Below are 27,886 nucleotides of genomic sequence, written 5' to 3' on the forward strand. Positions count from 1 at the left end.
TTTGAGCCTCAGCCAGGGAACTATCTGCACAGAGTTCATTTTTTCTCCCGTATCTGCGTGGGTTTCCTCTGGGCACTCCGGATTCCTCACGCATCCCAAAAAACATACAGATAAGTTAATTGGATTCTCCCTAAATTGGCCCAAGACTACGATACAAACATTACACGATACACACACAGACATATGACTATGGTAGGATTAGATTGTGAGCTCCTTGGAGAAGTCCTTGACATGGATATGTACTCTGTACAGTGCTGCAGAAGTGTCAGCGCTATCTAAACACTAAATAATAATAATAAATAATAGTAATCATGGGACATGTCAAACGTTTCCTGTGACACAACCTAACCTGGGATACTTTTCACCCACCCGGCTAGCCAATAACTATTTGAAAAAAAAGCTGTTTCCAATTAATGTAAGATTCATAATATTCTCTTGTCGCTTGATTACGAGAGTAAAACAAGATTGCCGTTGCAGGCCATACATTTAATTGGCTAACCAAATATATATGTATATGCAGATGCAAGCTTTGTGGAATTAGGGTAATTCCCTTCCTCGGGCGAGATCTTCTATAAAGAAGTGAGTAAATTACTAACGTACAGTACAGTACACAAGGACAGCACACATCAAAGGGCAGACCAGAGTGACAGGGTGGGTGGGCAGTATGTGGGGAGAAGTGCGGAAAGCCGTGGCAGGAAGGACCACAGAGCGGCTCAAAAGCATCTTTACATTTTGGCTCCAAGGCTCCCGTTGGTCTAATAACAGACCAATGGGTATCAGGAGGAACTCCATTGGTCTGTTATTAGACCAATGGGGAGCCTTGGAGCCAAATTCAAAGATGCTTTTTATCTCTAGCTATACTCAGTATATCCAGAGCAGCGCCGGTGTGTGGCGGTGGGAGCGCGTGTCAGCTGAGATCTTCAATCAAGGTCACAACTGTCATGGGATCATTTCCGAGGATATTGGCATGGGAACATTTTTTTAAAGGTACAGGTAAGTATTTCTGGTTAATTGAGATTAATAAAAAAAAAATAAATCTTGTGGTTGTGTTTTTATTTCTTTTAACCCTTTGTGGAAATGGGTAAGGGGTACTTTGTACCCCTACACTCATTTCTCCTTGGAGGGGGGTGGGAATCTGGGGGTCCCCTTCTTAAAGGGGACTCCCAGATGCCACCATGAACCCCCCCAGGGAGTCATCGCCCCGCCTCCACCTGGGGCAAGGGAGGCGGGGAGGAGCCCCTTATCCATGGATTGGACAAGGGCTCCGGGGGGAGGGGGAGGCTTGACCGCCCCTCCCCCCTAGAGCCCCCTCCCCCCATACCATGGACCAATGCGGGCTGGTATAGCTCAGGGTGCGAAGCCCCACTCGGCCGGGGCTCCGCATCCTGGCTATCCCAGCCTGCATGGGGGACAAGGGGTTAAAGAGGCTCGGGAGTGGGGACCCCATGTCTTGTTTTTGTTTTTTTTTATTCAAACAATAAGCAAAAAAAAAAAAAAAAAGCATTTATATACATGTTAATACATGTATAAATACATGTATTAACATACATATATATATATATATATATATATATATATATATATATATATATGTATGTATGTATATATATATACACACAGTGGGTTGCAAAAGTATTCAGCCCCCTTGAAGTTTTCCACATTTTGTCATATTACTGCCACAAACATGAATCAATTTTATTGGAATTCCACGTGAAAGACCAATACAAAGTGGTGTACACGTGAGAAGTGGAACGAAATTAATCATACATGATTCCAAACATTTCCTGCAAATAAATAACTGCAAAGTGGGGTTCGGCCCCCTTTGATCTGAGTGCAGTCAGTTGCCTATAGACATTGCCTGATGAGTGCTAATGACTAAATAGAGTGCACCTGTGTGTAATCTAATGTCAGTACAAATACAGCTGCTCTGTGACGGCCTCAGAGGTTGTCTAAGAGAATATTGGGAGCAACAACACCGTGAAGTCCAAAGAACACACAAGACAGGTCAGGGATAAAGTTATTGAGAAATTTAAAGCAGGCTTAGGCTACAAAAAGATTTCCAAAGCCTTGAACATCCCACGGAGCACTGTTCAAGCGATCATTCAGAAATGGAAGGAGTATGGCACAACTGTACACTGTACACAGGCCGAACAAGGAGAGCGCTGATCAAAAATGCAGTCAAGAGGCCCATGGTGACTCTGGACGAGCTGCAGAGATCTACAGTTCAGGTGGGGGAATCTGTCCATAGGTCAACTATTAGTCATGCACTATACAAAGTTGGACTTTATGGAAGAGTGGCAAGAAGAAAGGCATTGTTAACAGAAAAGCATAAGAAGTCCAGTTTGCAGTTTGCCACAAGCCACACAGAGTTCTAGCAGCAGACACATCTCTAGAACAACTGTTAAGAGGAGACTGTGAATCAGGCCTTCATGGTAGAATATCTGCTAGGAAACCACTGCTAAGGACAGGCAACAAGCAGAAGAGACTTGTTTGGGCTAAAGAACACAAGGAATGGACATTAGACCAGTGGAAATCTGTGCTTTGGTCTGATGAGTCCAAATTTGAGATTTTTAGTTCCAACCACCGTGTCTTTGTGCGACGCAGAAAAGGTGAACGGATGGACTCTACATGCCTGGTTCCCACCGTGAAGCATGGAAGAGGAGGTGTGATGGTGTGGGGGTACTTTGCTGGTGACACTGTTGGGGATTTATTTAAAATTGAAGGCATACTGAACCAGCATGGCTACCACAGCATCTTGCAGCGGCATGCTATTCCATCCGGTTTGCGTTTAGTTGGACCATCATTTATTTTTCAACAGGACAATGACCCCAAACACACCTCCAGGCTGTGTAAGGGCTATTTGACCAGTAAGGAGAGTGATGGGGTGCTGCGCCAGATGACCTGGCCTCCAGTCACCAGACCTGAACCCAATCGCGATGGTTTGGGGTAAGCTGGACCGCAGAGTGAAGGCAAAAGGGCCAACAAGTGCTAAGCATCTCTAGGAACTCCTTCAAGACTGTTGGAAGACCATTTCAGGTGACTACCTCCTGAAGCTCATCAAGAGAATGCCAAGAGTGTGCAAAGCAGTCATCAAAGCAAAAGGTGGCTACTTTGAAGAACCTAGAATAGGACATATTTTCAGTTGTTTCACACATGTTGGTTCTGTACTATACTTCCACATGTGGTAATTAATAGTTTAGATGCCTTCAGTGTGAATCTACAATGTTCATAGTCATGAAAATAAAGAAAACTCTTTGAATGAGAAGGTGTGTCCAAACTTTTGGTCTGTACTGTATATATATATATATATATATATATATATATATATATATATATATATATATATATATATATATATATATATATATATATTTTAATGCGCTATTTTCCCGTTTATAACTTATTTTAATGTTTAAAATAAGTATACGATAAATACCGTTTATATAAGACAAACTTTTCTGAGATTAATAGTTATCAACGATAATTTTCGTTTAGAACATCGTGAAACTATAATGTTTGTTTAGCGCACGCCTTCCCCCCCCCCCCCCCCCACGCAGCGATGCGCCATAAAGTTACATTTCAAAACGGTATTTCACTTTTGTAATGCAAACCAATGGCGCGCCAGAAGGTTTCAGCGGCGGCCTGCATCATTTTTTCCTGTCCCGAGTTAAATATATTGGTAATCTTTACCGATGTGTTACTACGTCTTATCCTAACCCTACTCTCACACAGGACCCTCCCACTGAAGGGCAAATACTGTAGTTTATGATAGTTCTCTCCTAGGTGATATTTTCTTAAAGGACATCCGAAGTGACATGTGACATGATGAGATAGACATGGGTATGTACAGTGCCAGGCACACTAATAACTAGGCTGTGATCCTTTTTTCTTTCTCTGCCTGAAAAATGTAAACATCAGGTATGCAAGTGGCAGTTTCTGTGCAGGTCGGGACTGGGTCAGACTATAGCGTTAGCGTCACTGATTAGTAATTACAGCCATAAAACACTTTCCCGTCAGTAAATGGCTTCTGAGAGCAGAACAGAGATGAAAACGATCAATAGTTGATAGATTTTAGCTCTGGCATACTTCCAGGATGGTGTCACTGAGCAAAGACAATGAAACCGTAAAAACTTAAAAACTAGAAATGAGACTGTGGCATGGCTAAAATAGTTGTTTTTAGGAGGAGGAAGATAGATACTATTGTTTATCTCCTCAGTTTAATTTCACCTTGGATGTCCTTTAAAGAGAATCTGTAACGAAAAAAAACACCCCCTGGGGGATACTTACCTAGGGATGGGGAGGCCTCTGAATTCCCCATCCTCGTCACCCTTCGGATCCAGCGCTAGCAGCCCCCGAAAGTACAGCAGACAAGCCTGTTACATACCTCCCAACTTTTTGAGATGAGAAAAAGGGGCACTTAAGCCACACCCCTGCCACACTCCTGATCACGCCCCCGTCACACCCCTAGTCACGTATACCATAACAATTTCATAAGAAAAATATGTTGTTTTATAATTCAAACCACACTGGTCCTTTCTATCCTGGTTCATTTCTCCTTCATATTAATATTTTAAAATTAGTAATATATCAATTGAAAGGATGGGAACAAAGTTTAGAGTCAATCAAACACATTTTTAGTAGAGATATTTATATATATTTACATAGAAAAAGGGATAAAGTTCTGAAAGAGGGACAAATGAGGAGAAAAGAGGGACAGGGCTCTCAAAGAGGGACTGTCCCTCCAAAAGAGGGACAATTAGGAGCTATGCTGTTGACTTTTTCCACCGTAGCCTATTGAATCTCGCTACTGCGCCTGCGCTGGGGCCCGGGAATGTAAATATTTACATGGCCGCTGTTCGGGGGGCTGCCAGCACTGGATCCCGGAGGGGGAAGAGGATTCCCCCTCCTGAAGTTAGTATCCCCCAGGGGGTGGTTTTTTCATTACAGATTTAACTTGCCAATAAAATGCCTAATAAACCACTAGCTAGCAAGAAAATACTTTGAAATTACTTTTTCATCTGCTTTTTTTTAACAGCAAAGTGCTGAAAAGCTATTTTAACCAGCTGAGCGGTCTGGACGAGCTCAGCTCGTCCAACACCGCCAGCGGCTGCCGCTCAGGCCCTGCTGGGCCGATTTTAATGAAATAAAAAGCAGCACACGCAGCCGGCACTTTGCCAGCCGCGTGTGCTGCCTGATCGCCGCCGCTCTGCGGCGATTCGCCGCGAGCAGCGGCGAAAGAGGGTCCCCCCAGCCGCCTGAGCCCAGCGTAGCCGGAACAAAAAGTTCCGGCCAGCGCTAAGGGCTGGATCGGAGGCGGCTGACGTCACGACGTCGGCTGACGTCGATGACGTCACTCCGCTCGTCGCTATGGCGACGATATAAGCAAAACAAGGAAGGCCGCTCATTGCGGCCTTCCTTGTTTATTCTGGGCGCCGGAGGCGATCGGAAGATCGCCTCCGGAGCGCCCTCTAGTGGGCTTTCATGCAGCCAACTTTCAGTTGGCTGCATGAAATAGTTTTTTTTTTATTTAAAAAAAACCCTCCCGCAGCCACCCTGGCGATTTAATCAGAACGCCAGGGTGGTTAAAGAATATCTTAAAAAGGACCTAGGAGAAAAGTCAGGAGAAAAAGTTAAAGCCGATTCGAGATGAAAAACTAACTATACCAAGTAACTTGTCTATATATCTTATGTAAAGTTTACACCGCAAATCTAGCTGCAAACAGCTTCAATAGGATATGATTATTTCTTCCTGTGATACAATGACAGCAGCCATGTTCTGTTTGTCACATTGTCACAGACTGAGTGAGAAGGATGGAGATGCTATCAGCTTGCCTGTGTGTAAATTCAGTCCCCTCTCCTCCTCCCTCCTCCCCTCTGCCTCTGAAATCTCTGGCTAGTAACTCCCCCTCCTCCTGCCCAGACTGAGCTCCCATAAGCCCTTGCTACCTGGGACTGAGTGCCAGGGCACTGTGAAAAGCTGTGGGCGAGGCTTGTTTAGTTTATAGGGATGTAGAGTATTGAAACAAAACAAAATAGTATTTGGCTTGAGGAATGCCCTATAAACTATATGAAAGGAACACAATTATGCAATGAGTAAAAGTTTATCTCGGATCCACTTTAATTGCATGTGGCAGTGAGAGACATCAGTAGTGAATGGCTATGCCTGCAGTGCCCACAACCGGCCAGTAGGTGGCAGTGGTTGCTATAGTACAGCACGGATCCCCCCCTCCTCCCAGCTGCATCCCTCCTCCTGATCCTGGCTGTGGCTCCAGCAGCAGCAGCAGCAGCATTCTCCCGCTTCCCATCCATGGAGCAGCAGCGAGCCTGAGCTGGCAGGAGACTGGCGAGGAGAGGACACATCACTGCAGGACTTCTCGCCTGGCATCACCCGGGGACCCGGAAACTTTCCCCCGGCAGAGGAGAACTTCTGGGAGGGGGGTGGAGGTGGCAGCGCTGCTCTCCATGTAGCGGACAGCCTGGCATCAGGAGGGCACCGGTTACTGGAGATTCCCAGCTACCCTGAGGATTATACCCGGAGGATGCCTGCAGGATACAGCCTATGGAGCATAGCAGCCCTGGCACTGCTGCTGTGCCAACCAGCCTGGGCACAAGGTAGGCACCGGGGTGGGCATGCTTCCAGGGGGCTCTGATTATTATCATCAGTACTATTATTATGTATAAACACACACCAGCTCCTCTACCCTCACCTCTGTGTGCCATGCTGTGCCATTCATTCATCATGCCAGCCAGCCTGGGCACAAGGTAGGCACCGGGGGTGGGCATGCTTCCAGGGGGCTCTGATTATTATTAGTACTATTATCATCTATTAACACACCAGCTCCTCTACCCTCACCTCTGTGTGCCAGGCTGTGCCATTCATTCATCATGCCAGGCAGTGCCCAGCCAGCCTGGGTCACTATGTGCTGCTGCTTACCTATTGCCTCACTTCAGGGCTTTTCATGGATATTATCAGTATACACTGTATGGCACAGGTGGAACTTCTTGTGTATCGCAAAGCTGTGGATATTGTTTATAAATCACAGTAATGATTTGTCTGGTTGCCTGTGTGTTGTCACTCAATGCCAGTGTGCCAGAGGGCAAAGGTGTGTGTAACAGTCACTGGCAGTCATTGTGCTATCTACCTATCTATCTACCTATCTATCTATCTATCTATCTATCTATCTATCTATCTATCTATCTATCTATCTATCTATCTATCTATCTATCTATCTATCTGCCTATCTATCTGATTACTTGCCTGCCCCCCCTGGCAGTGTATGCTGCTTGTCAGTCTGTGTACCTACCTGCGCTGTGTACTTTACACTATAATGGTGTTGCAGGGACCTGTGTGCAGACAGTACTCTGTGCAATTGACACATAAACTCTATCAGTTGCTAAGTGCTTCAGTTATCTCGCTGGCTGTGTAATTGGTATTCTGCGCGTTCTCTATACTGTATCCACTGTGCTCCATTGCACACCCCATGAGGACATAGCATCAGCTGCCTCGCTGTAGCACAGCTGAAGTTTGTTGCCACTGTACCCGGCAGCTGTGCCCTCTACCCCCCATCCCTTCTCCCCCTCCAGACTGCCGCCATGACCTCTGGGTACTGGGGGGTTCATGGCATCACTGGTGGTAGGTTTTGCAGATGCTGTTAGCCAGCCAAGTATAATAGGACATATTCCTGGGGGGGTTTGTGTGGCATGGTGGGAGTTAATCGCTGGGCATGCTGCCAGTTGTGGGATCTAGCATGAATGAAGCCAGACACTGTAGTATTATTATTATTATTTGTAATAATCTGCATGCCCTGCAGGCTGTGCCTCTCAGGTTGGTGGACGGCTATGTACAGGCATGCAGCACAATGTATACCGGTACATTTACTATACATGTGCCAACTGGCACAGCACATAACCGAGAGAGCGGCCTGTGTCCAAACTCATCATTTAGTCTTCGGGAATCAGATGTTTTGGGTCACAAGTTTGATTTTTAGCCCCAGATTGTTTGAATTAGTTTAAAAACCATTTAAAGAGGGAAACGACATTTTTAAAAAGAGATCTTTTGTGTTTTTGCACTTTGGTGTTCAGATTACAAATTCTATCTTCAGAGCAGTTAAGAAAAGTTGGCAACATTTGGATGTGAGCTTTAAGCCCGGTAATACTGACAGAACTGTAACTGCTAGCATTGCTGGGATTTGTAGTTCTTCAGAAGCTGTCTAGCATCTGCTGTGCGTATGCTGTAACTTCTAGCATTGCTGGGATTTGTAGTTCCCCAGAAACTGTCTGGCGTCTGCCATGCTATATGCTGTAACTTCTAGCATTGCTGGGATTTGTAGTTCTCTGGAAGCTGTCTAGCGTCTGCTGTGCGTATGCTGTAACTTCTATCATTGCTGGGATTTGTAGTTCTCCAGAAGCTGTCTAGCATCTGCCATGCTATATGCTGTATCTTCTAGCATTGCTGGGATTTGTAGTTCCCCAGAAACTGTCTAGTGTCTGCTGTGCTGTAACTTCTAGCATTGCTGGGACGTGTAGTTCTCCAGAAACAGTCTAGCGTCTGCCATGCTATATGCTGTAACTTCTAGCATTGTTGGGATTTGTAGTTCTCCAGAAACTGTCTGGCGTCTGCCATGCTATATGCTGTAACTTCTAGCATTGCTGGGACTTGTAGTTCTTCAGAATCTGTCTAGCATCTGCTGTGCTGTATGCTGTAGCTTCTAGCATTGCTGGGACGTGTAGTTCTCCGGAAGCTGTCTAGCGTCTGCCATGCTATATGCTGTAACTTCTAGCATTGCTGGGATTTGTAGTTCTCCGTAAGCTGTCTAGCGTCTGCTGTGCGTATGCTGTAACTTCTATCATTGCTGGGATTTGTAGTTCTCCAGAAGCTGTCTAGCATCTGCCATGCTATATGCTGTATCTTCTAGCATTGCTGGGATTTGTAGTTCCCCAGAAACTGTCTAGTGTCTGCTGTGCTGTAACTTCTAGCATTGCTGGGACGTGTAGTTCTCCAGAAACTTTCTAGCGTCTGCCATGCTATATGCTGTATCTTCTAGCATTGCTGGGATTTGTAGTTCTCCGGAAGCTGTCTAGCGTCTGCTGTGCGTATGCTGTAACTTCTATCATTGCTGGGATTTGTAGTTTTCCAGAAACTGTCTAGCGTCTGCCATGCTATATGCTGTAACTTCTAGCATTGCTGGGATTTGTAGTTCTCTGGAAGCTGTCTAGCGTCTGCTGTGCGTATGCTGTAACTTCTAGCATTGCTGGGTTTTGTAGTTCTCCAGAAACTGTCTAGCGTCTGCCGTGCTATATGCTGTAACTTCTAGCATTTGTGGGACTTGTAGTTCTCTGGAAGCTGTCTAGCATCTGCTGTGCACACACATATGGTAACCTTACTGAGCAATCTTTACATTTGCGTAGTATTAAGGGCAGCTTAATCCATATTAGATGCAGTCTGGTGTCTCTCACAATCGGTTAAATTGCTGAAGCTTTTTATCATCAGATTGCAATGTGTGTGGTCATCATAACTGTCACCAGTCCAGTGTACATAAGTACCGGGCTGGGTCATGTCAGAGTTTGCTGAGGTTTGTAGTCCTCTACAACTTTATCTACATTATTTTAGGTATTCCGGATTAGTATCCAGTGGGTGTTTTCTGTGTGTTGTTTTTTTCTTGCCAGTTTAGCGATTGGTGTGTAATTTATTGGTTTGAACTGTCATCATACTTTTATTTGTCCATTGTGGTGTGAGATTCATGTGTTCATCATGGGGAAGGTTAAAGTGGACCCAAACCAATCATTTTTGTAATTCAAAATATGTAGTTGCACCACTCTGACACATATAAAGATAAATAAACACTCCTTCAAGCCTATGAGCATTTCAGTGCATGCGTTTCACCCTTCTCTTATCATAACTAGGGTTATACAGGTGGCAGCCATTAGCAATTCCTCCATTGCCGGACACCACCTACTCCACCAGTCTGCCGGATTCTGTCCCGGCAATATAAAAGGAAGGGAGGGGTTCTTCCAATAAATGTAAAATATTATATATTTGTCATCATGCAGCTGAAAAAAGGCTGCTATTTATTATTATAATTTAGAAAATAGATTTTAATTCTGAAATCTTGTATTTTTAATTTGGGTCCACTTTAACTGTTTAGTTCAAAGGGAACTTGAAGTGAGAGGGACATGAGTGTTGGGCTAGTAGAGGAGGTTAGTGTTGGGCTAGTAGAGGAGGTTAGTGTTGGGCTAGTAGAGGAGGCTAGTGTTGGGCTAGTAGAGGAGGCTAGTGTTGGGCTAGTAGAGGAGGCTAGTGTTGGGCTAGTAGAGGAGGTTAGTGTTGGGCTAGTAGAGGAGGCTAGTGTTGGGCTAGTAGAGGAGGCTAGTGTTGGGCTAGTAGAGGAGGTTAGTGTTGGGCTAGTAGAGGAGGTTAGTGTTGGGCTAGTAGAGGAGGCTAGTGTTGGGCTAGTAGAGGAGGCTAGTGTTGGGCTAGTAGAGGAGGTTAGTGTTAGGCTAGTAGAGGAGGTTAGTGTTAGGCTAGTAGAGGAGGTTAGTGTTGGGCTAGTAGAGGAGGTTAGTGTTGGGCTAGTAGAGGAGGCTAGTGTTGGGCTAGTAGAGGAGGTTAGTGTTGGGCTAGTAGAGGAGGCTAGTGTTGGGCTAGTAGAGGAGGTTAGTGTTGGGCTAGTAGAGGAGGTTAGTGTTAGGCTAGTAGAGGAGGTTAGTGTTAGGCTAGTAGAGGAGGTTAGTGTTGGGCTAGTAGTAGAGGAGGTTAGTGTTAGGCTGGTAGTAGAGGTCAGTGTTGGGCTTGTAGAGGAGGTTAGTGCTCGTCTAGTAGAAGTGGTTAGTGTTAGGCTGGTAGAAGTGGTTAGTGTTAGGCTGCTAGAGGAGGTTACTGTTGGGTTGGTAGAGGAGGTTAGTGTTGGGTTGGTAGAGGAGATTAGTGTTGGGCTGGTAGAGGAGTTTAGTGTTGGGTTGGTAGAGGAGATTAGTGTTGGGCTGGTACAGGAGGTTACTGTTGGTTTGGTAGAGGAGGTTACTGTTGGGTTGGTAGAGGAGGTTAGTGTTGGGTTGGTAGAGGAGATTAGTGTTGGGCTGGTAGAGGAGTTTAGTGTTGGGTTGGTAGAGGAGATTAGTGTTGGGCTGGTACAGGAGGTTACTGTTGGTTTGGTAGAGGAGGTTACTGTTGGTTTGGTAGAGGAGGTTAGTGTTAGGCTGGTACAGGAGGTTGTTTGTTTTAGGCTGGTAAGAGTAGGTTGGTGTTAGGCGGGTAGAGGAGGTTACTGTTAGGCTGTATTTGGAGTATACCAATAAATATCCCTTTTGTGAATACACAGTTGTTGTGTCTGCTTATGGGAGGTAAGTCCACCACTGCCTCCTAAGCAAAATTTTAAAACTTTTAAACACTGTTTTTATCCTTTTGGCGCCTCTGTTCTCTATTATAACACTTATTGTATCCACCTTTGGTGGAGGGGGATACCCTGTCTTGTCTTCAAGCCTACAGAGGCGGGTAGAGAAGGTTAATGTTAGGCTGCTACAGGTGGTTGTTTGTTTTAGGCTGGTAAGAAGATTGGTGTTAGGCTGGTAGAGGAGGTTGAAGTTGAGCTGGCACAGGAGGTTAGTGTTGGGCTGGTAGAGTAGATTGGTGTTAGGCTGGTACAGGAGGTTGAAGTTGAGCTGGTACAGGAGGTTAGTGTTGGGCTGGTAGAGAAGGTTACTGTTAGGCTAGAACAGGAGGTTAGTGTTGGGCTGGTAGAGTAGATTGGTGTTAGGCTGGTAGAGGAGGTTGTTTGTTTTAGGCTGGTAAGAAGATTGGTGTTAGGCTGGTAGAGTAGATTGGTGTTAGGCTGCTACAGGAGGTTGTTTGTTTTAGGCTGGTAAGAAGATTGGTGTTAGGCTGGTAGAGGAGGTTGAAGTTGAGCTGGCACGGGAGGTTAGTGTTGGGCTGGTAGAGTAGATTGGTGTTAGGCTGGTACAGGAGGTTAGTGTTGGGCTGGTAGAGAAGGTTACTGTTAGGCTAGAACAGGAGGTTAGTGTTGGGCTGGTAGAGTAGATTGGTGTTAGGCTGGTACAGGAGGTTGAAGTTGAGCTGGTACAGGAGGTTAGTGTTGGGCTGGTAGAGAAGGTTACTGTTAGGCTAGAACAGGAGGTTAGTGTTGGGCTGGTAGAGTAGATTGGTGTTAGGCTGGTAGAGGAGGTTGAAGTTGAGCTGGTACAGGAGGTTAGTATTGGGCTGGTAGAGGAGGTTACTGTTGGTTTGGTAGAGGAGGTTAGTGTTAGGCTGGTAGAGGAGGTTGATGTTGAGCTGGTACAGGAGGTTAGTGTTGGGCTGGTAGAGGAGGTTACTGTTGGTTTGGTAGAGAAGGTTAGTGTTAGGCTGGTAGAGGAGGTTGATGTTGAGCTGGTACAGGAGGTTAGTATTGGGCTGGTAGAGGAGGTTACTGTTGGTTTGGTAGAGGAGGTTAGTGTTAGGCTGGTAGAGGAGGTTGATGTTGAGCTGGTACAGGAGGTTAGTGTTGGGCTGGTAGAGGAGGTTACTGTTGGTTTGGTAGAGGAGGTTAGTGTTAGGCTGGTAGAGGAGGTTGTTTGTTTTAGGCTGGTAAGAAGGTTAGTGTTAGGCTGGTAGAGGAGGTTGATGTTGAGCTGGTACAGGAGGATAGGTCACATTGAGACTGGAAGAAGAGATTAGAGTTGGGTTTGATGAGGAGATTAGCATTAGACTCGCACAGGAGGGATGTTTTACTCACAAAGACAACGTTGGGGTTGGTCTTTAGGAGGCAGAACTGGAGTAAAATTCTTAACACTATAATTTTTTAGCATTAGAACAACCCTGTATATGATCCCTTTATAACTTTACCAGTATTACAATCCACATTCTAAATTAAGCAGTTGTATTGTTTTAAAGAATAACAGCTGCCTCCCTGTAGCAGCCAATCAAACCCCGCTGTTCTCATTCTTACCTGCAGTAGAACAATAACATCTGGACAGAGATTGGTGGCCGGGAACAGCATTATTATCTTCTGCGGCCCGCTGCGTCTGAGTAACCAGCTGGATGAGTCACAGAAACTTTTGGCTGTTATCCCGAAAAAGAATATAAAAAATATAATGTAGTAAATCTGGGGCGTTCCATAAAATGCTGATACTCTTAATCGCTAATAGATTGACGAAATCAGCCCCAAATAGAGCCTGACAGCAAGCAAACCGCATGGAGTTGGAGAGCTTTTTGTCTTCTCCATCAGAGTGTGTTATTTTGCATTAGGCTGCCTAGTCTGTTTATGCCGCTCTGTGTTCTCAGCTTATTCAGAGCGCTGTAAATCTATCCTGATGACTTATCGCTCCGGCTTGTAGGATGCACTTCATATCGCTGAGGGATGATCTACAGGCGGAGGGTTTTTTTTTTTAACTTTTTATTGAGAATCGCAGTCCGGATCTATAAATACGGCGCGCGATAAGTGAGATTGTTTAAAGGGAATTATGGACTTTTTGAAGTTTTTCTGATACATGGGAGTGGATCGGCAACAGATAAATTATCCTTTTTAAATGCGGTTTTGTTTTAAGGAATCTTGAGGAGAGATTTATGGAGACCGGGGCACAGAAAATGGCAGCGACAAACTCCTCAGTGCCATGAATCGGGCATCGGCTATTAAACGAAACAACCTGATTCGGATATACTGTATATGGCGAAAGGGAAAAAACACAGGGATACTGGGAGGACAATCTGGTGCAGTGTTACGGTGTACCGTCATTTTATATGTACCGTATTTTTCGGACCATAAGACGCACCTAGGTCTAGAGGACAAAAACAGGGGGAAAAATATATACTAACCTGGTGCATCCATGGTGAAGGGGCATCTTGTGGATTATGCCCCCTTTGTACCTCATTCACCCTTGTACCTCTTGTGCCCCCCTTGTGTCGTCCTCTGTCCCCTTTGTGTCCTCCTGTGTCCTACTCTATGCCCCTTTGTGTCCCCCTGTGTCCTCCGTTTGTCCCCCTGTGTCCTCCGTTTGTCCCCCTGTGTCCTCCGTTTGTCCCCCTGTGTCCTCCGTTTGTCCCCCTGTGTCCTCCGTTTGTCCCCCTGTGTCCTTTGTTTGTCCCCCTGTGTCCTCCGTTTGTGTTCTCCGTTTGTCCCCCTGTGTCCTCCGTTTGTCCCCCTGTGTCCTCCGTTTGTCCCCCTGTGTCCTCCGTTTGTCCCCCTGTGTCCTCCGTTTGTCCCCCTGTGTCCTCTGTTTGTCCCCCTGTGTCCTCTGTTTGTCCCCCTGTGTCCTCTGTTTGTCCCCCTGTGTCCTCCGTTTGTCCCCCTGTGTCCTCTGTTTGTCCCCCTGTGTCCTCTGTTTGTCCCCCTGTGTCCTCTGTTTGTCCCCCTGTGTCCTCCGTTTGTCCCCCTGTGTCCTCCTCTGCATTGGCACAGTACAGGGAGTCCCTGACATTGCAGCAGGTTGGAGGTTGGTATTGGCGGGCGTCACAAGTCAGGAACTCCCTGCATTTGGACTATAAGACGCAGTGACTTTTCCCCCCCACTTTTTGGGGGAAAAAGGGAGTCTTATAGTCCAAAAATTACAGTAAACAAATGAACACTCACACTCTGTGGTTGCCCAATTTGTAGCTGATAAAATCACTTGTGTGGAGCTACTGTCCCCACTCTGCTATGGTTGCTCCACCAAAACTGAAATTTTAGAAAATGACATTCCTAATCCCCCAACTGGGCTAAAAACACACAAGTAGCTGTAATACAGAGGTGTCCAAAAATATATAACATAGAAAAAATTGTTTAAAAACAAGCTAGGTATTGATCTTACCTTCACAGAAGTCAACTGCCCAAATTTCACAGTTTTTTATTAGATAGCAAAATGGACAACACGTCTCACAGTGTGTCCACCGCTTCTTCGGGTCAATGGAGGTGCTTCTTATGCAGCTGCAGAGAGCTCTATGCTTAAAGCATGGGTTTGCTCACTACTTGTGGTCTTACTACCCTAAGTTATTAAGGAAATTATAGAAAACCGAGTAACTAAGAGCATGACTCCGTAAGGTATGCAAGAAGCTGTACAGAATTTTATCTTCTATATCCTGACCCCTTTCCATCCCTACATGTAATGACTTCTGGGAATTCCACTGAGGGCCAAAAGCCTGAATGCTGGTTCTCTCTCTCCAGGTTACCAAATACTCCTTTTATGCTGAACCTGCCTTTTAAGGAGGCAATAAGACCAGGGATGGAATTCAACATGGCATGGTTTATCAACAACTTCCATCCCATAATACTCAGCATGACTTCTGGCCTGTAGTGGGCTACATACATAGTTACATAGTTATTTTGGTTGAAAAAAGACATACGTCCATCGAGTTCAACCAGTACAAAGTACAACACCAGCCTGCTCCCTCACATATCCCTGTTGGTCCAGAGGAAGGCGAAAAAACCCTTACAAGGCATGGTCCAATTAGCCACTAAAGGGAAAAATTCCTTCCCGACTCCAGATGTCAATCAGATAAAATCCCTGGATCAACGTCATTAGGCTGGCCAATAGGAATGGAGTTTGCCAATTGTAGACCACACAATTAACCAGATGGAGTGCTTTAAAAACAGATCATCAAGAATTGTGTGTGTCAAATAAGACAATGTACCAGAATACAGTTAGATGCTTTGATACTGTACATAACACTGTATAGCCCAGATGACCATTTTCACACATCTAGTCAATGGAAATTAAAATCCTATTTTATTTACATTGTGAATAAAGAAGTTGTAAAACATTTTTTTTTAAGTTTTTGTATCTGCTTTAACCCTTTAGCAGCCAATTTATTTAGAGGTTTCCTACTGCTTCAGACCAATTTATTTTTGCACTTTTCTTATATTTACTTGTTACATTTCCCTTGTTTCTAATTAGTACTGCTGTAGTGTGTGTTTATGGCCACTTGACATCAGGGGGCAGCGTGAGAAAATAACAGGACTTCTGCTTTTTATAGTTTCTGCTAGTAGAGATAGATCAAAGCATTCCAAGAATTTACAGCACAACAAGTTCTGCCGACTGCTGTCATAAACAGTGCACTATTCTCAAACGAGATAACTCTACTGAAGCTGCTAATTGGTTAATTAATAGATCTTCATGTTTCCATCCGCAACCTACAGCTGTCTGCTCACTCCCATTCACACCGAACCACTTCCCCTTTTGTCTCGGATCCCTGTGCTTTACACCCACACACTCTACATGCTTACAAGTAGGCAAGCCATAATAGGGTTTGCTATCCACCCCTAGAATGCAGAGAGTGGAACTGAAGGGATAGCTTATTTTTTCCAACAGTTACGGAGTCTCCCTTTAAGGCGTTGCTCAATCGGTGGCCGCCATGCGTCTGTTTACACCAGCAGACCCGCATGTGAGACAGATCGCTTTCCTCCGCTGGGGGTACGACTCCAGTTACTGCCGTATGCCAGGAGCGTGGCGGATATAAATAGGTGTATATACACCACGCTGCGTATAGATAGAGAGGTATAGATATGAATCATACGTTTGTTTTGCAGATATATACTTAGCTGGGTGACATGTTTATAATTAGCCAGAGATGGTAGGAAATGGTGATGTGCGGCTGCCAAGTCCACAAACGTTGCATCATTTCTAGACTGTTACTGCGAGTTTTGCCGCTAATTGATTCAATCTGGCTGATTTAAAGTGAACCTGCGTTAGATAAAATGTTCGGATGTTCATCGCGGCGTGCAGTGCCGGCGCCTAGAGGTGACTGCTGACTTTACTGTGTTATTTTACAAGCAGCTATTCATTTACAGATTGACTGAAGCTGAAATGGCTCTAACTTACAATGCGTAGTGGAGTATGGACTGACTAGACGTTTCTTATCTTGCTACCGGAGCAGGAGCCCTTGTTACTTGTTTTTCACCCCAGGAATGATCCACTGACTGGCAGCAAACTTGGACACTTCCGTATCACTCAATGGGCTTGATTCACAAAAGAGTGCTAACTGTTATCACGGCCGTTTTCGCGCAAATGTTTGCATTGCGCGCGATCACGAATTTTCACGCGAAACGATAACGGTTTTGTGCGCAAACAGGAATTTTACAGCGAAATCAAAAAACGTTATCGTTTCGCGTGAAAATTCGCAAGCGCGCGCAATGCGAAAATCCGCGCGAAAACGGCCGTGCTAACAGCACTCTTTTGTGAATCAAGCCCAATGTCACTGTTATGGTGCCCATACACGGTACATTCAACATATTTGATTGAATAGAGTGAAAATTGAAAAGAATCATTTTTAAAAACTAAAGTTTTTTTTTCCTTTTTTTCGATAAAAATCTGATTGGACATGTTTTGAAAAATCTGGGTTCTTGTTTGTGAAATTGTATCATGTATGTAAAAAATACTATTAGATAAACCAACTTTTTCTTTATATTTGATCGTTTTTCTCAGATTTTTGGAAAAAATCGAACGTTCGTGTATGGTACATTGAAAAGGATTTTAAAAACTATTTGCTGAAACTGAATAATTGATCAAATTTCTTTGATTGAAAAAAAATAAAAATATATATATATATATAATTGTTCTGTGTATGCAGAGTTCTCCGCAGAAACGTTTCAGAGTTGGGTGGCATGAAAACGTAGCCAGGTGGAGAGAGATTGGGGAATACAGGGTTGGTGTAACTCTGCTTACAGTATAGGAGGAGGTTGAGGAGGTGAGCTGATGACAGCCGGGTGCTCATCAAAATTAGCCGGGTGGAGCACCCAGCTAAAAGAGCCTGAGGAGAACACTGGTGTGTGGGCACCATAAGGAACCCTGTGGGATTACTGCGAGAGATGTTATTATTATTTAGATTATTATTATTTAGCATATATATAGCACCGACATCTCTCGCAGCACTGTACAGAGTACATAGTCTTGTCATTTAACTGTGCTTAGAGGGGCTCACAATCTAATGTCTGAATGTATAGTGCATATATCATAGTCTAGGGACACATTTTAGGGGCTAGCTAATTAAATTATCTGCGTGTTTTTGGGATGTGGGAGAAAACCGGAGTACCTGGAGAAAACCCGCACAGACACGGGGGGAGAACATACAAACTCCATGCAGGCTGGGATTCGAACCAGGGACCCAGCGCTGCAAGGCAAGAGAGCTAACCACTACGCCACCACACTGCAGCTAATCTTTAGAATGTACAGTATATAGCTGAAATGAAGGAATTGCCATTTTCGTAGCAGTAAAAAAAAATAAATCACTGTAAAACCAGCTAAAACGTTTATTAACCTCATGGCATCCACCCCCTCCACTGGAAAAAATATTGTGAGGGTATAAAAATGATCCAAAATGCGAAAATGACAGCCGGTGGTACGTCTTAGGCCCTGTTCACATTACAAACGCGGATGGCCACGCATGCGGAACGCAACGCATGCGAACGCACGCCATCCGCGTTTGTGTGCGTTGCGTGGCTGATCCCATCACTGAAAAGTGAATGGGACAGCCACGCGTTTTTACAAAAAATGCGTGCAGCATGCGTTCCCGGACCGCACAGGTCCGGAATGCATGCAGTGTGAACATCAGACAGTGCACTCTATGCACTGTCTGATGTCGTGCATGTCGGCCACCTGCACGCGTTTCCAAAACGCGGCTGGAAACGCGTGCAGTGTGAACGGGGCCTTACTGTATATATCGAGCTGTTTATGTTACCAGATTCCCAGAGAGTCCCCCTTCACTTAATAACCAACCCTCACTGTTGTCTGCAAGAAAGTCATTGGCTTACAGCTTTGGCACGCCCCTCTCCTCCTTCCTGATTGGAAGGGGTGGTGAACTATAACACAACCAATCCTTCCACGAGGCTAAAGCCAGAACTTTAAACCTTTGCAGTCATGTGACTGCTGCTGTGAACATCACAGTTTAAGGTATTTCTGGGCATTTTTATAATTGTACATTATTATTGGCCGTCTGGTGGGAAAGGGAGGGAGAGGAGGCCATTGAGTTAATAAAATTCATGTCTTGCCAGGGCTGTATAGCGGACATCCCACAGAGATAACCCATAAAATTCATGAAACCCCGGCCGTAATCCGTCTAAAATACCTTACAGTGTCTTCCTGGAACACGCAAATAAAAATGGCAGCCAAATGTCCTGTAGAGAGGCGTAAGCATCATCATGTGAATTAAAAGCCTGTGTTATAGTCTCCACATACTGGCTATAAAAGTCCTGTCGTTTATACGTCGGCCCCCTGAACCAGCGGGTGACATTCCACAACAGGTCAGCAGAAGAGCCCCTCTCTGCACATAGCTGCACAGTGTGATATCACACCTCTTCCATGTACAGCAACCCATCTGTTCCATGTGCAGCAGCCCCTCTCTTCCATGTACTGCAGCCCCTCTCTTCCATGTACTGCAGCCCCTCTCTTCCATGTACAGCAGCCCCTCTCTTCCATGTGCAGCAGCCCCTCTCTTCGATGTACAGCAGCCCCTCTCTTCCATGTACAGCAGCCCCTCTCTTCCATGTACAGCAGCCCCTCTCTTCCATGTGCAGCAGCCCCTCTCTTCCATGTGCAGCAGCCCCTCTCTTCCATGTGCAGCAGCCCCTCTCTTCCATGTGCAGCAGCCCCTCTCTTCCATGTGCAGCAGCCCCTCTCTTCCATGTGCAGCAGCCCCTCTCTTCCATGTGCAGCAGCCCCTCTCTTCCATGTGCAGCAGCCTCTCTCTTCCATGTGCAGCAGCCCCTCTCTTCCTCCGGCAGGTAGGAATGCTGGGTCTTGTAGTTCCACCGGCAGTACTCTATACACAGCGCAGCTATGAAGTGTATGTTAATACTCCTGGCTGTAATGTATATTGGCCAGACACTGCATTGTGCTTTGTGAAGTGATGCTGCTGCAGTTCTCTGTTCGTCAATGGAGATTAAATTAGAGTTTTGCAAGTCTCCGTCTTGGGTACAATTATTAGTCCTGTAAACGGCGATAAGACTCAGGCCGATTATGGCAATCAATAAAGGCAGGGAGGGGAACGCTGCGATGGAAGAGTGGAGGAGACGCTCTCACACTATTCATAATCACCCCGCTCAGAGCTCGCTGCTTTCACACTATTCATAATCACCCCGCTCAGAGCTCGCTGCTTTCACACTATTCATAATCACCCCGCTCAGAGCTCGCTGCTTTCACACTATTCATAATCACCCCGCTCAGAGCTCGCTGCTTTCACACTATTCATAATCACCCCGCTCAGAGCTAGCTGCTTTCACACTATTCATAATCACCCCGCTCACAGCTCGCTGCTCTCACACTATTCATAATCACCCCGCTCAGAGCTCGCTGCTTTCACACTATTCATAATCACCCCGCTCAGAGCTCGCTGCTTTCACACTATTCATAATCACCCCGCTCAGAGCTCGCTGCTTTCACACTATTCATAATCACCCCGCTCAGAGCTCGCTGCTTTCACACTATTCATAATCACCCCGCTCAGAGCTCGCTGCTTTCACACTATTCATAATCACCCCGCTCAGAGCTAGCTGCTTTCACACTATTCATAATCACCCCGCTCACAGCTCGCTGCTCTCACACTATTCATAATCACCCCGCTCAGAGCTCGCTGCTTTCACACTATTCATAATCACCCCGCTCAGAGCTCGCTGCTTTCACACTATTCATAATCACCCCGCTCAGAGCTCGCTGCTTTCACACTATTCATAATCACCCCGCTCAGAGCTCGCTGCTTTCACACTATTCATAATCACCCCGCTCAGAGCTCGCTGCTTTCACACTATTCACAATCACCCCGCTCAGAGCTCGCTGCTTTCACACTGTTCATAATCACCCCGCTCAGAGCTCGCTGCTTTCACACTATTCACAATCACCCCACCCCGCTCAGAGCTCGCTGCTTTCACACTATTCATAATCACCCCGCTCAGAGCTCGCTGCTTTCACACTATTCACAATCACCCCGCTCAGAGCTCGCTGCTTTCACACTGTTCACAATCAACCCCGCTCAGAGCTCGCTGCTTTCACACTATTCACAACCACCCTGCTCAGAGCTCGCTGCTTTCACACTGTTCACAATCACCCCGCTCAGAGCTCGCTGCTTTCACACTGTTCATAATCACCCTGCTCAGAGCGCGCTGCTTTCACACTGTTCATAATCACCCCGCTCAGAGCTCGCTGCTTTCACACTATTCACAATCACCCCGCTCAGAGCTCGCTGCTTTCACACTATTCACAATCACCCCGCTCAGAGCTCGCTGCTTTCACACTGTTCATAATCACCCCGCTCAGAGCTCGCTGCTTTCACACTATTCACAATCACCCCGCTCAGAGCTCGCTGCTTTCACACTATTCATAATCACCCCGCTCAGAGCTCGCTGCTTTCACACTGTTCATAATCACCCCGCTCAGAGCTCGCTGCTTTCACTCTATTCATAATCACCCCGCTCAGAGCTCGCTGCTTTCACACTATTCATAATCACCACGCTCAGAGCTCGCTGCTTTCACAGGGAGCAGACAGCGGCACGCGAATGTCAGCTCTGGCTAAATCATTGATGTGACCTGTCATTTATACACAAGCCTTTTTTCAGTTGGATGTTATTAAAACTCTGATTGGCCATTAAACTTAAAATAAAGCTGCAGGAACATAAAGGCGCTTGCTGCGGGGGATCGCAGGTGCCCAGCTCCTCACCGGGGACAGCTTGATGGCTCCACCCCTCCTCTGACCATTTGCTCTACAGCAGTCTTAACTCAGCTTCCCATTGGCCACAGGTCAACACACTGGCCCAATCCAAGTCACAGGGGCGGGTCCAGCTACATTCCCCAGAGCAGCCACGCCTGCCTGGTGATTGAAAGCCTAGAAACTGCAACAAGGATCCCAGTCAGCTTCGCTCTCCGCTATGGAGTACACTGTGCTTGCCAGCGCCACTCACAGGAAGTGAGGTAGGTGAGGTTATGAGCTGGAGAATTGTGATCTGTTGCGACAGGTATTTTTTTTTTTCTAACTTTTTTTAGATGCATTTTATGTATTCATTAAAGTGTAACTGTCGGGCATAAAATCAAAAATCAATTCTGTATTTTTATCTGGTAAACAAGTAATAAGGATGCTAACCAGGCAATCCAAAAGTTAAAATCTCTATTACTTTTCTTGTTTATAAATGATCACTCCCCAGTTTACCTGACTCTTATTTGGTACGTTGCCGCAAAAAGGAAGTTGCAGGGCATGCTGGGTTGTCTTTTTTTTTGCTTCTTTATTTCCCCTCAGACTTAACTATTGTACAGATAAAAATACAGAATTGATTTTTGATTTTATGCCCGACAGTTACACTTTAAAGAGAATCTGTACTCTCAAATTCTTACAATAAAATGCATACCATTCTATTCATTGTGTTCTCCTGGGCCCCTCTTTGCTGTTTCCACAGCTCCCCACCACGAGCCTGGCTTTTAATTGCCAGTTTTAGGCAGTGTTTAGAAACAAAAAAACATGGCCGCTAAACAGGAAGTGATGTTTGTATATATCTCATGTTACAGTATACTAGTTTTTATTACATAGAGAGTTATCTGCACTCCAGTCTGGGATTCTCACCATTCTCAGCATTAGACAGGCAGCTTCCTTCCCCCTCAGAGAGCTCTATCTGTTAGTAGTAAACAAAGGGGGCATGGAGGAGGTGTGTATAACGTCTCTCTATCACAGCAGAGGCAGCACATTCCTCCCTGGCTCAACAAGGCTTGACAAAGGAAAGAAGATAAGATATATTACAGAGACAGTGCAACTAGAAAAGGCTGCAGTAATCCAGACCACATTAGAACAGGTATAGGAACTTATAGGATAAAATAAATAAGGCTAAAAAAAATTGTTACAGAGTTACTCTTTAAGAAAGAAAAATCGGGCTTTATAAAATGGTCAAATCAATCTATAATTTCCTGGAGGAGAATGTATAGCAGGTGACTGATTTGTAAGTCTGATTGGAGGGTTGCTATCATGTGATCAAGTCTCCTGTCTTCTTAATGCTGGGTGTGGAAGGAAACATGGGGGTGGCTGGCAGAACCCCCTCCTCTGTTGACCCCAGTTGGGGAGGGTTTTGGCCACTCCTCTTCCATGTCCTTGATTGGTAGCCGTAGTAACTCAGCCACACCTCCCCTCTCCTCCCATGTCCTTGATTGGTAGCCGTAGTAACTCAGCCTCACCTCCCCTCTCCTCCCATGTCCTTGATTGGTAGCCGTAGTAACTCAGCCACACCTCCCCTCTCCTCCCATGTCTTTGATTGGTAGACGTAGTAACTCAGCCACACCTCCCCTCTCCTCCCATGTCTTTGATTGGTAGCCGTAGTAACTCAGCCACACCTCCCTATCCTCATCCATGCCCTTGATTGGTAGCTGTAGTAACTCAGCCACACCTCCCCTCTCTTCCCATGTCCTTGATTGGTAGGCGTAGTAACTCAGCCACACCTCCCGTCTCCTCCCAGAATTGCTCCTGCAGTAGACCCAGGAAGGGACTCTTAAAGAGGAACTCCAGTGAAAATAATGTAATAAAAAAGTGCTTAATTTTTACAATAATTATGTATAAATGATTTTGTCAGTGTATGTCCATTGTAAAAGCTTTCCTCTCCCTGATTTACATTCTGACATTTATCACATGGTGACATCTTTACCGCTGGCAGGTGATGTCAGTGGAAGGAGATGCTGCTTGCTTTTTTGGCAGTTGGAAACAGCTGTAAACAGTTTTTCCCACAATGCAACATGGTTCACCAGCAGGAAACTGCCAGGACCATGGTCCTCACAGTTTCCTGTGGGAGGGGTTTCACCACAATATCAGCCATACAGCGCCCCCTGATGATCCGTTTGAGAAAAGGAAAAGATTTCTCATGTGGAAGGGGGTATCAGCTACTGATTGGGATGAAGTTTAATTCTTGGTTACGGTTTCTCTTTAAAGAGCAGTGGTCACATAGCTACACTGTAAATGCAAAATTAAATGTAACATATTTTTAAAACGTTATTCCTATATTTATTTATTTATTTATTGTATTTATAAAGCGCCAACATATTAAACAATTGCTAGGAGTAAGGTGGTCTAGGAAAGGGTATTTAAAGTTAACCTGTGGTGAAAATAAACTATTGAGATAAACACTTATAGTTATCCTCCTACTCCTAAAAATCTTTTTTTTAGATATCCCATCATTTTATTTTATATTTAAGCATTCACAAAGCCGAATGAATGTTTTGTTGTCTCTGCTCAGTCGCAGCCTATTAAGTATCCCTAAATGAAAACATGAACTAATGATCTGTTTCTATCTCACTCTGCTCTCAGAAGTTGTATTCTGCCAGGAAAACATTTATGGCTGCAATTTGCATATCAGTGATGTTTACAGTATTCCTGACAAGCTACTGGCTAAACAGAAGCTGTCACTTCCATGCCTCTTACAAGCAGCAAAATAAAACAAGTACATCAGCCTGGTTATTAATATGTTTGGCATGTACATACACATGTTTATCTCATCATGTCACTTTTAGACAAGGGAAACCAGTTTACAACTGTAACCCTTTAGCTTCCCTGGCCATACTCTGATCTGTTATCAAGGTACCCAAAATTGCCGAATGCTCCCCCCGTATGTTTCAGCCGCCGTGCCGTCCTGCCGGCCGCCTTGTCTCAGCCTTGCTCGGAATTACATTAGCATTTTGTAAAGTGCGCTCCATTAGTCTTAGCGGCAGCCATTTGCCAGAAATTGGGGACAGCAGCAAATTGTTGCCAGACATGATTGAGGAGCCAGTGAAATGCCACCTGTGTGTACTTGACTTGATCCACGGCGAAACAGTTAAAGAACATGTGGGCCAATAAATCACGTCCCTGGAAACCGTCTGGTGTGGGGATAATCTGCAACATGTTAGATAAATGCGGCTTTCCTCCAGACAGTCTCTTTCTCTGCCAATACAATTCTGGGTGGGGGATATTTCACATTACAGCGGACCTGAACTCAGAACTTCCTCTCTGCTCTGAAAGATAAGCAACAGCATGGGTGTAACACATGGAAGAGGGGGCTGCACATGGAATGGGATGTGGGGCTGCTGTACATGGGTGTTACACATGGAAGAGGGGGCTGCATATGGAATGGGATGTGGGGCTGCTGTACATGGGTGTTACACATGGAAGAGGGGGCTGCATATGAAATGGGATGTGGGGCTGCTGTACATGGGTGTTACACATGGAAGAGGGGGCTGCTGTACATGGGTGTTACACATGGAAGAGGGGGCTGCATATGGAATGGGATGTGGGGCTGCTGTGCATGGCTGTAACACATGGAAGAGGGGGCTGCAGATGGAATAGGATGTGGGGCTGCTGTACAAGGATGGGGCACATGGAAGAGGGGGCTGCAGATGGAATTGGATGTGGGGCTGCTGTACATGGCTGTTACACATGGAAGAGGGGGCTGCACATGGAATAGGATGTGGGGCTGCTGTGCATGGGTGTTACACATGGAAGAGGGGGCTGCAGATGGAATGGGATGTGGGGCTGCTGTACATGGGTGTTACACATGGAAGAGGGGGCTGCATATGGAATGGGATGTGGGGCTGCTGTACATGGGTGTTACACATGGAAGAGGGGGCTGCATATGGAATGGGATGTGGGGCTGCTGTGCATGGCTGTTACACATGGAAGAGGGGGCTGCAGATGGAATGGGATGTGGGGCTGCTGTACATGGGTGTTACACATGGAAGAGGGGGCTGCATATGGAATGGGATGTGGGGCTGCTGTGTATGGCTGTTACACATGGAAGAGGGGGCTGCACATGGAATAGGATGTGGGGCTGCTGTGCATGGCTGTTACACATGGAAGACAGGGGGCTGCACAAGGATTGGGAAGGGGGCTGCTGTACATGTAATAGGAGCCCCAAGAAAGTTGGCCTAGGGGTGGATAAAGAGGATGAGAAGCAGAAGGCACCTGAGGCTAAGCAATCCTCCAGAAATAACTGGCCTGCTTGATTGCTTGTCGGGTGCAGAAGATGGAGAGCGTCTCCACCGTCATCAAACTCATGGCCAACATTTATGAACAGTCGTTTTGGCTGCCAGAAGTTTAATGTCTGTACATAGCTTAAGCCGTGTAAACTGTTTGATGTAGCTGGTAAAGTGTTGTGGAAAATGTCAGAATTATATATCTTCTTAACAATAATGGCCAGTGTACTTAAGCTGGTTTACTACACTTGATCCACGGTTGTGTCATTCTGCTGTATTGGGAAAAAGCACATTCATATCTGTGACAGGTCCTCTTCCTGTCCAGCCATTGAACATAAAAGGGCTCCTAGCGTCAGCCGTCTGACCGGTGTCAGACCAGCGCTGCAGATGGCTTTCTAAACGGTACCATATTCGCTCTCCATCACTTCGCCAGGCTATTCAGCCGTGACGGTTCGTACAGCAGGCGCTGCCGCGCAGTCTCTGTGCAGCCTGACTTCTCGCGCTGCTGGATCATGCGTCGCCTGGTCTTCTTTCTGAGCAGTTCTGAGATGTATTAGAGCAATGTAAGACTCAGGAATATTCACACATGACTATATAAGGGAAGCCTCGGGGTCCAGCGCTGAAATACACGGCATTCCTGCCTTTTATCCACAGCCAGATTTATACAGGAGACTATGAAATAAAGACGATACAATGAAGGCTGAAAGAAAGCAGATAAGAGGATCCAGCTCCCTTATTCTGACTTGTGTCTGAACTTGCAACTGAACCCATCCACTTCGTAAAGGAACCTGAAGTGAGAGATATATAGAGGTTGCCATAGTTATGTCCTTTTACAGTAAAGCAAACGTGAAGTGTTTAAAAAAAACAAAACAGATACTTACCTAAGGAGGGGGGAAGGCTCTGAGTCCAATAGAACCTTCCTGTTCCTCCTATGGTCCCCTCGCTCCAGTGCTGGCTCCTCCGCTCAAATCTCCCGCTGCCGAAGTCTTCGGGAGTCCGAGTGCTCCTGAAGAAGGCGTCTCTGTACTGCGCATGCGGGAGCACGCGGGGTAGAGAGAGAGCATGCGCAGTACGGAGCCATCAGTCTTTGGGAGCATTCGGGCTTCTGAAGACTTCCAAAGCCTCAGGCAGCAGAAGAGAACAGTCTCTGACACATCAGTCGGAGACTGCTAACAGCGGAGACAGCGCTGGAACGCGGGGACCGTGAATGGAACGGGAAGGCTCCATAGGACCCAGAGCCTTTACTTTTCTTAGGTGAGTATCTGTTTATTTATTTATTTTATTTTAAAACCACTAGGTTTTCTTTAAACAATACCAGTTGCCAGGCAGCCCTGCTGATCTTTCTGGCATCAGTAGTGTCTGAATCACACAACCAGAACAAGCATGCGCCTCATGTTCATAGTTCTAGGTCAATGGCTCAAAGTACAAGGCAGGGACAGTGGTTGTAATCTTCCACAGACAATTTTTTATATAATGCACTTTGTAAAGGCTCATAGAGACGGCGTACAAATGGCTGTACAGACACGTGTCGCGCGACAGTTCGCTGTTGTGTATACTGTGAGCGACAATGACAGTCTGCAGACAAGGTCTTTGAACGGACGAAAATCTTCTACAGATCACAGAGTCACTATCAAGAGACGTCTTCGTAACATCCGGTGGGGAGTCGGCTCTGCATAGTCCGTGGCAGACAGCTTCCGCCGTGTCTTCACCTTGTCTGTTTTCGCGTGTGTAGAATTGTCGCGAGCTCAAATTGTCGCTTCTAAATGTACTCAGTTGTCTCTTGTCTGTTTGTCGCTGCTTCACAGCTACAGACAAATGTATGCCGTGTGTATTAACCAGAGGACAAGAAAAAGGGACTTTTTTCGGTGCAAATCTATGTCTATGCATAAGACACGCCTCTTCCATACCTACGATACTGTTTACAGTAAGGAAAGAAAGGGACACGTGGTTCCCTAAAGAGGGGGTGTCATTCCGAAAGTGGAACAGTTATATCCTACAAGGGTGTATTCCTAGTTGCCCG

At 45.8% G+C, this 27,886-nt stretch overlaps 1 protein-coding gene across 16 annotated transcripts in view; it reads left to right on the forward strand.

The window, feature by feature from the left end:
- SDK2 (sidekick cell adhesion molecule 2) overlaps positions 1-27,886 on the forward strand; it is a 1,552,195-nt gene that overhangs the window by 515,522 nt on the left and 1,008,787 nt on the right. For 4 of the 16 annotated variants that reach the window (XM_068263121.1, XM_068263135.1, XM_068263122.1 and 1 more), the window contains exon 1: positions 6,312-6,612. The exons of the other annotated variants lie outside the window; for them this stretch is intronic. In XM_068263121.1, coding sequence (XP_068119222.1) covers positions 6,540-6,612 — 73 coding nt within the window. In that variant the 5' untranslated portion in view covers positions 6,312-6,539. Of the gene's footprint in view, positions 1-6,311; positions 6,613-27,886 lie in introns of those variants that run through there. 16 annotated transcript variants of the gene reach the window in all.

Source organism: Hyperolius riggenbachi, chromosome 12, assembly GCF_040937935.1.
Source record: "Hyperolius riggenbachi isolate aHypRig1 chromosome 12, aHypRig1.pri, whole genome shotgun sequence".
Taxonomy (NCBI): domain Eukaryota; kingdom Metazoa; phylum Chordata; class Amphibia; order Anura; family Hyperoliidae; genus Hyperolius; species Hyperolius riggenbachi.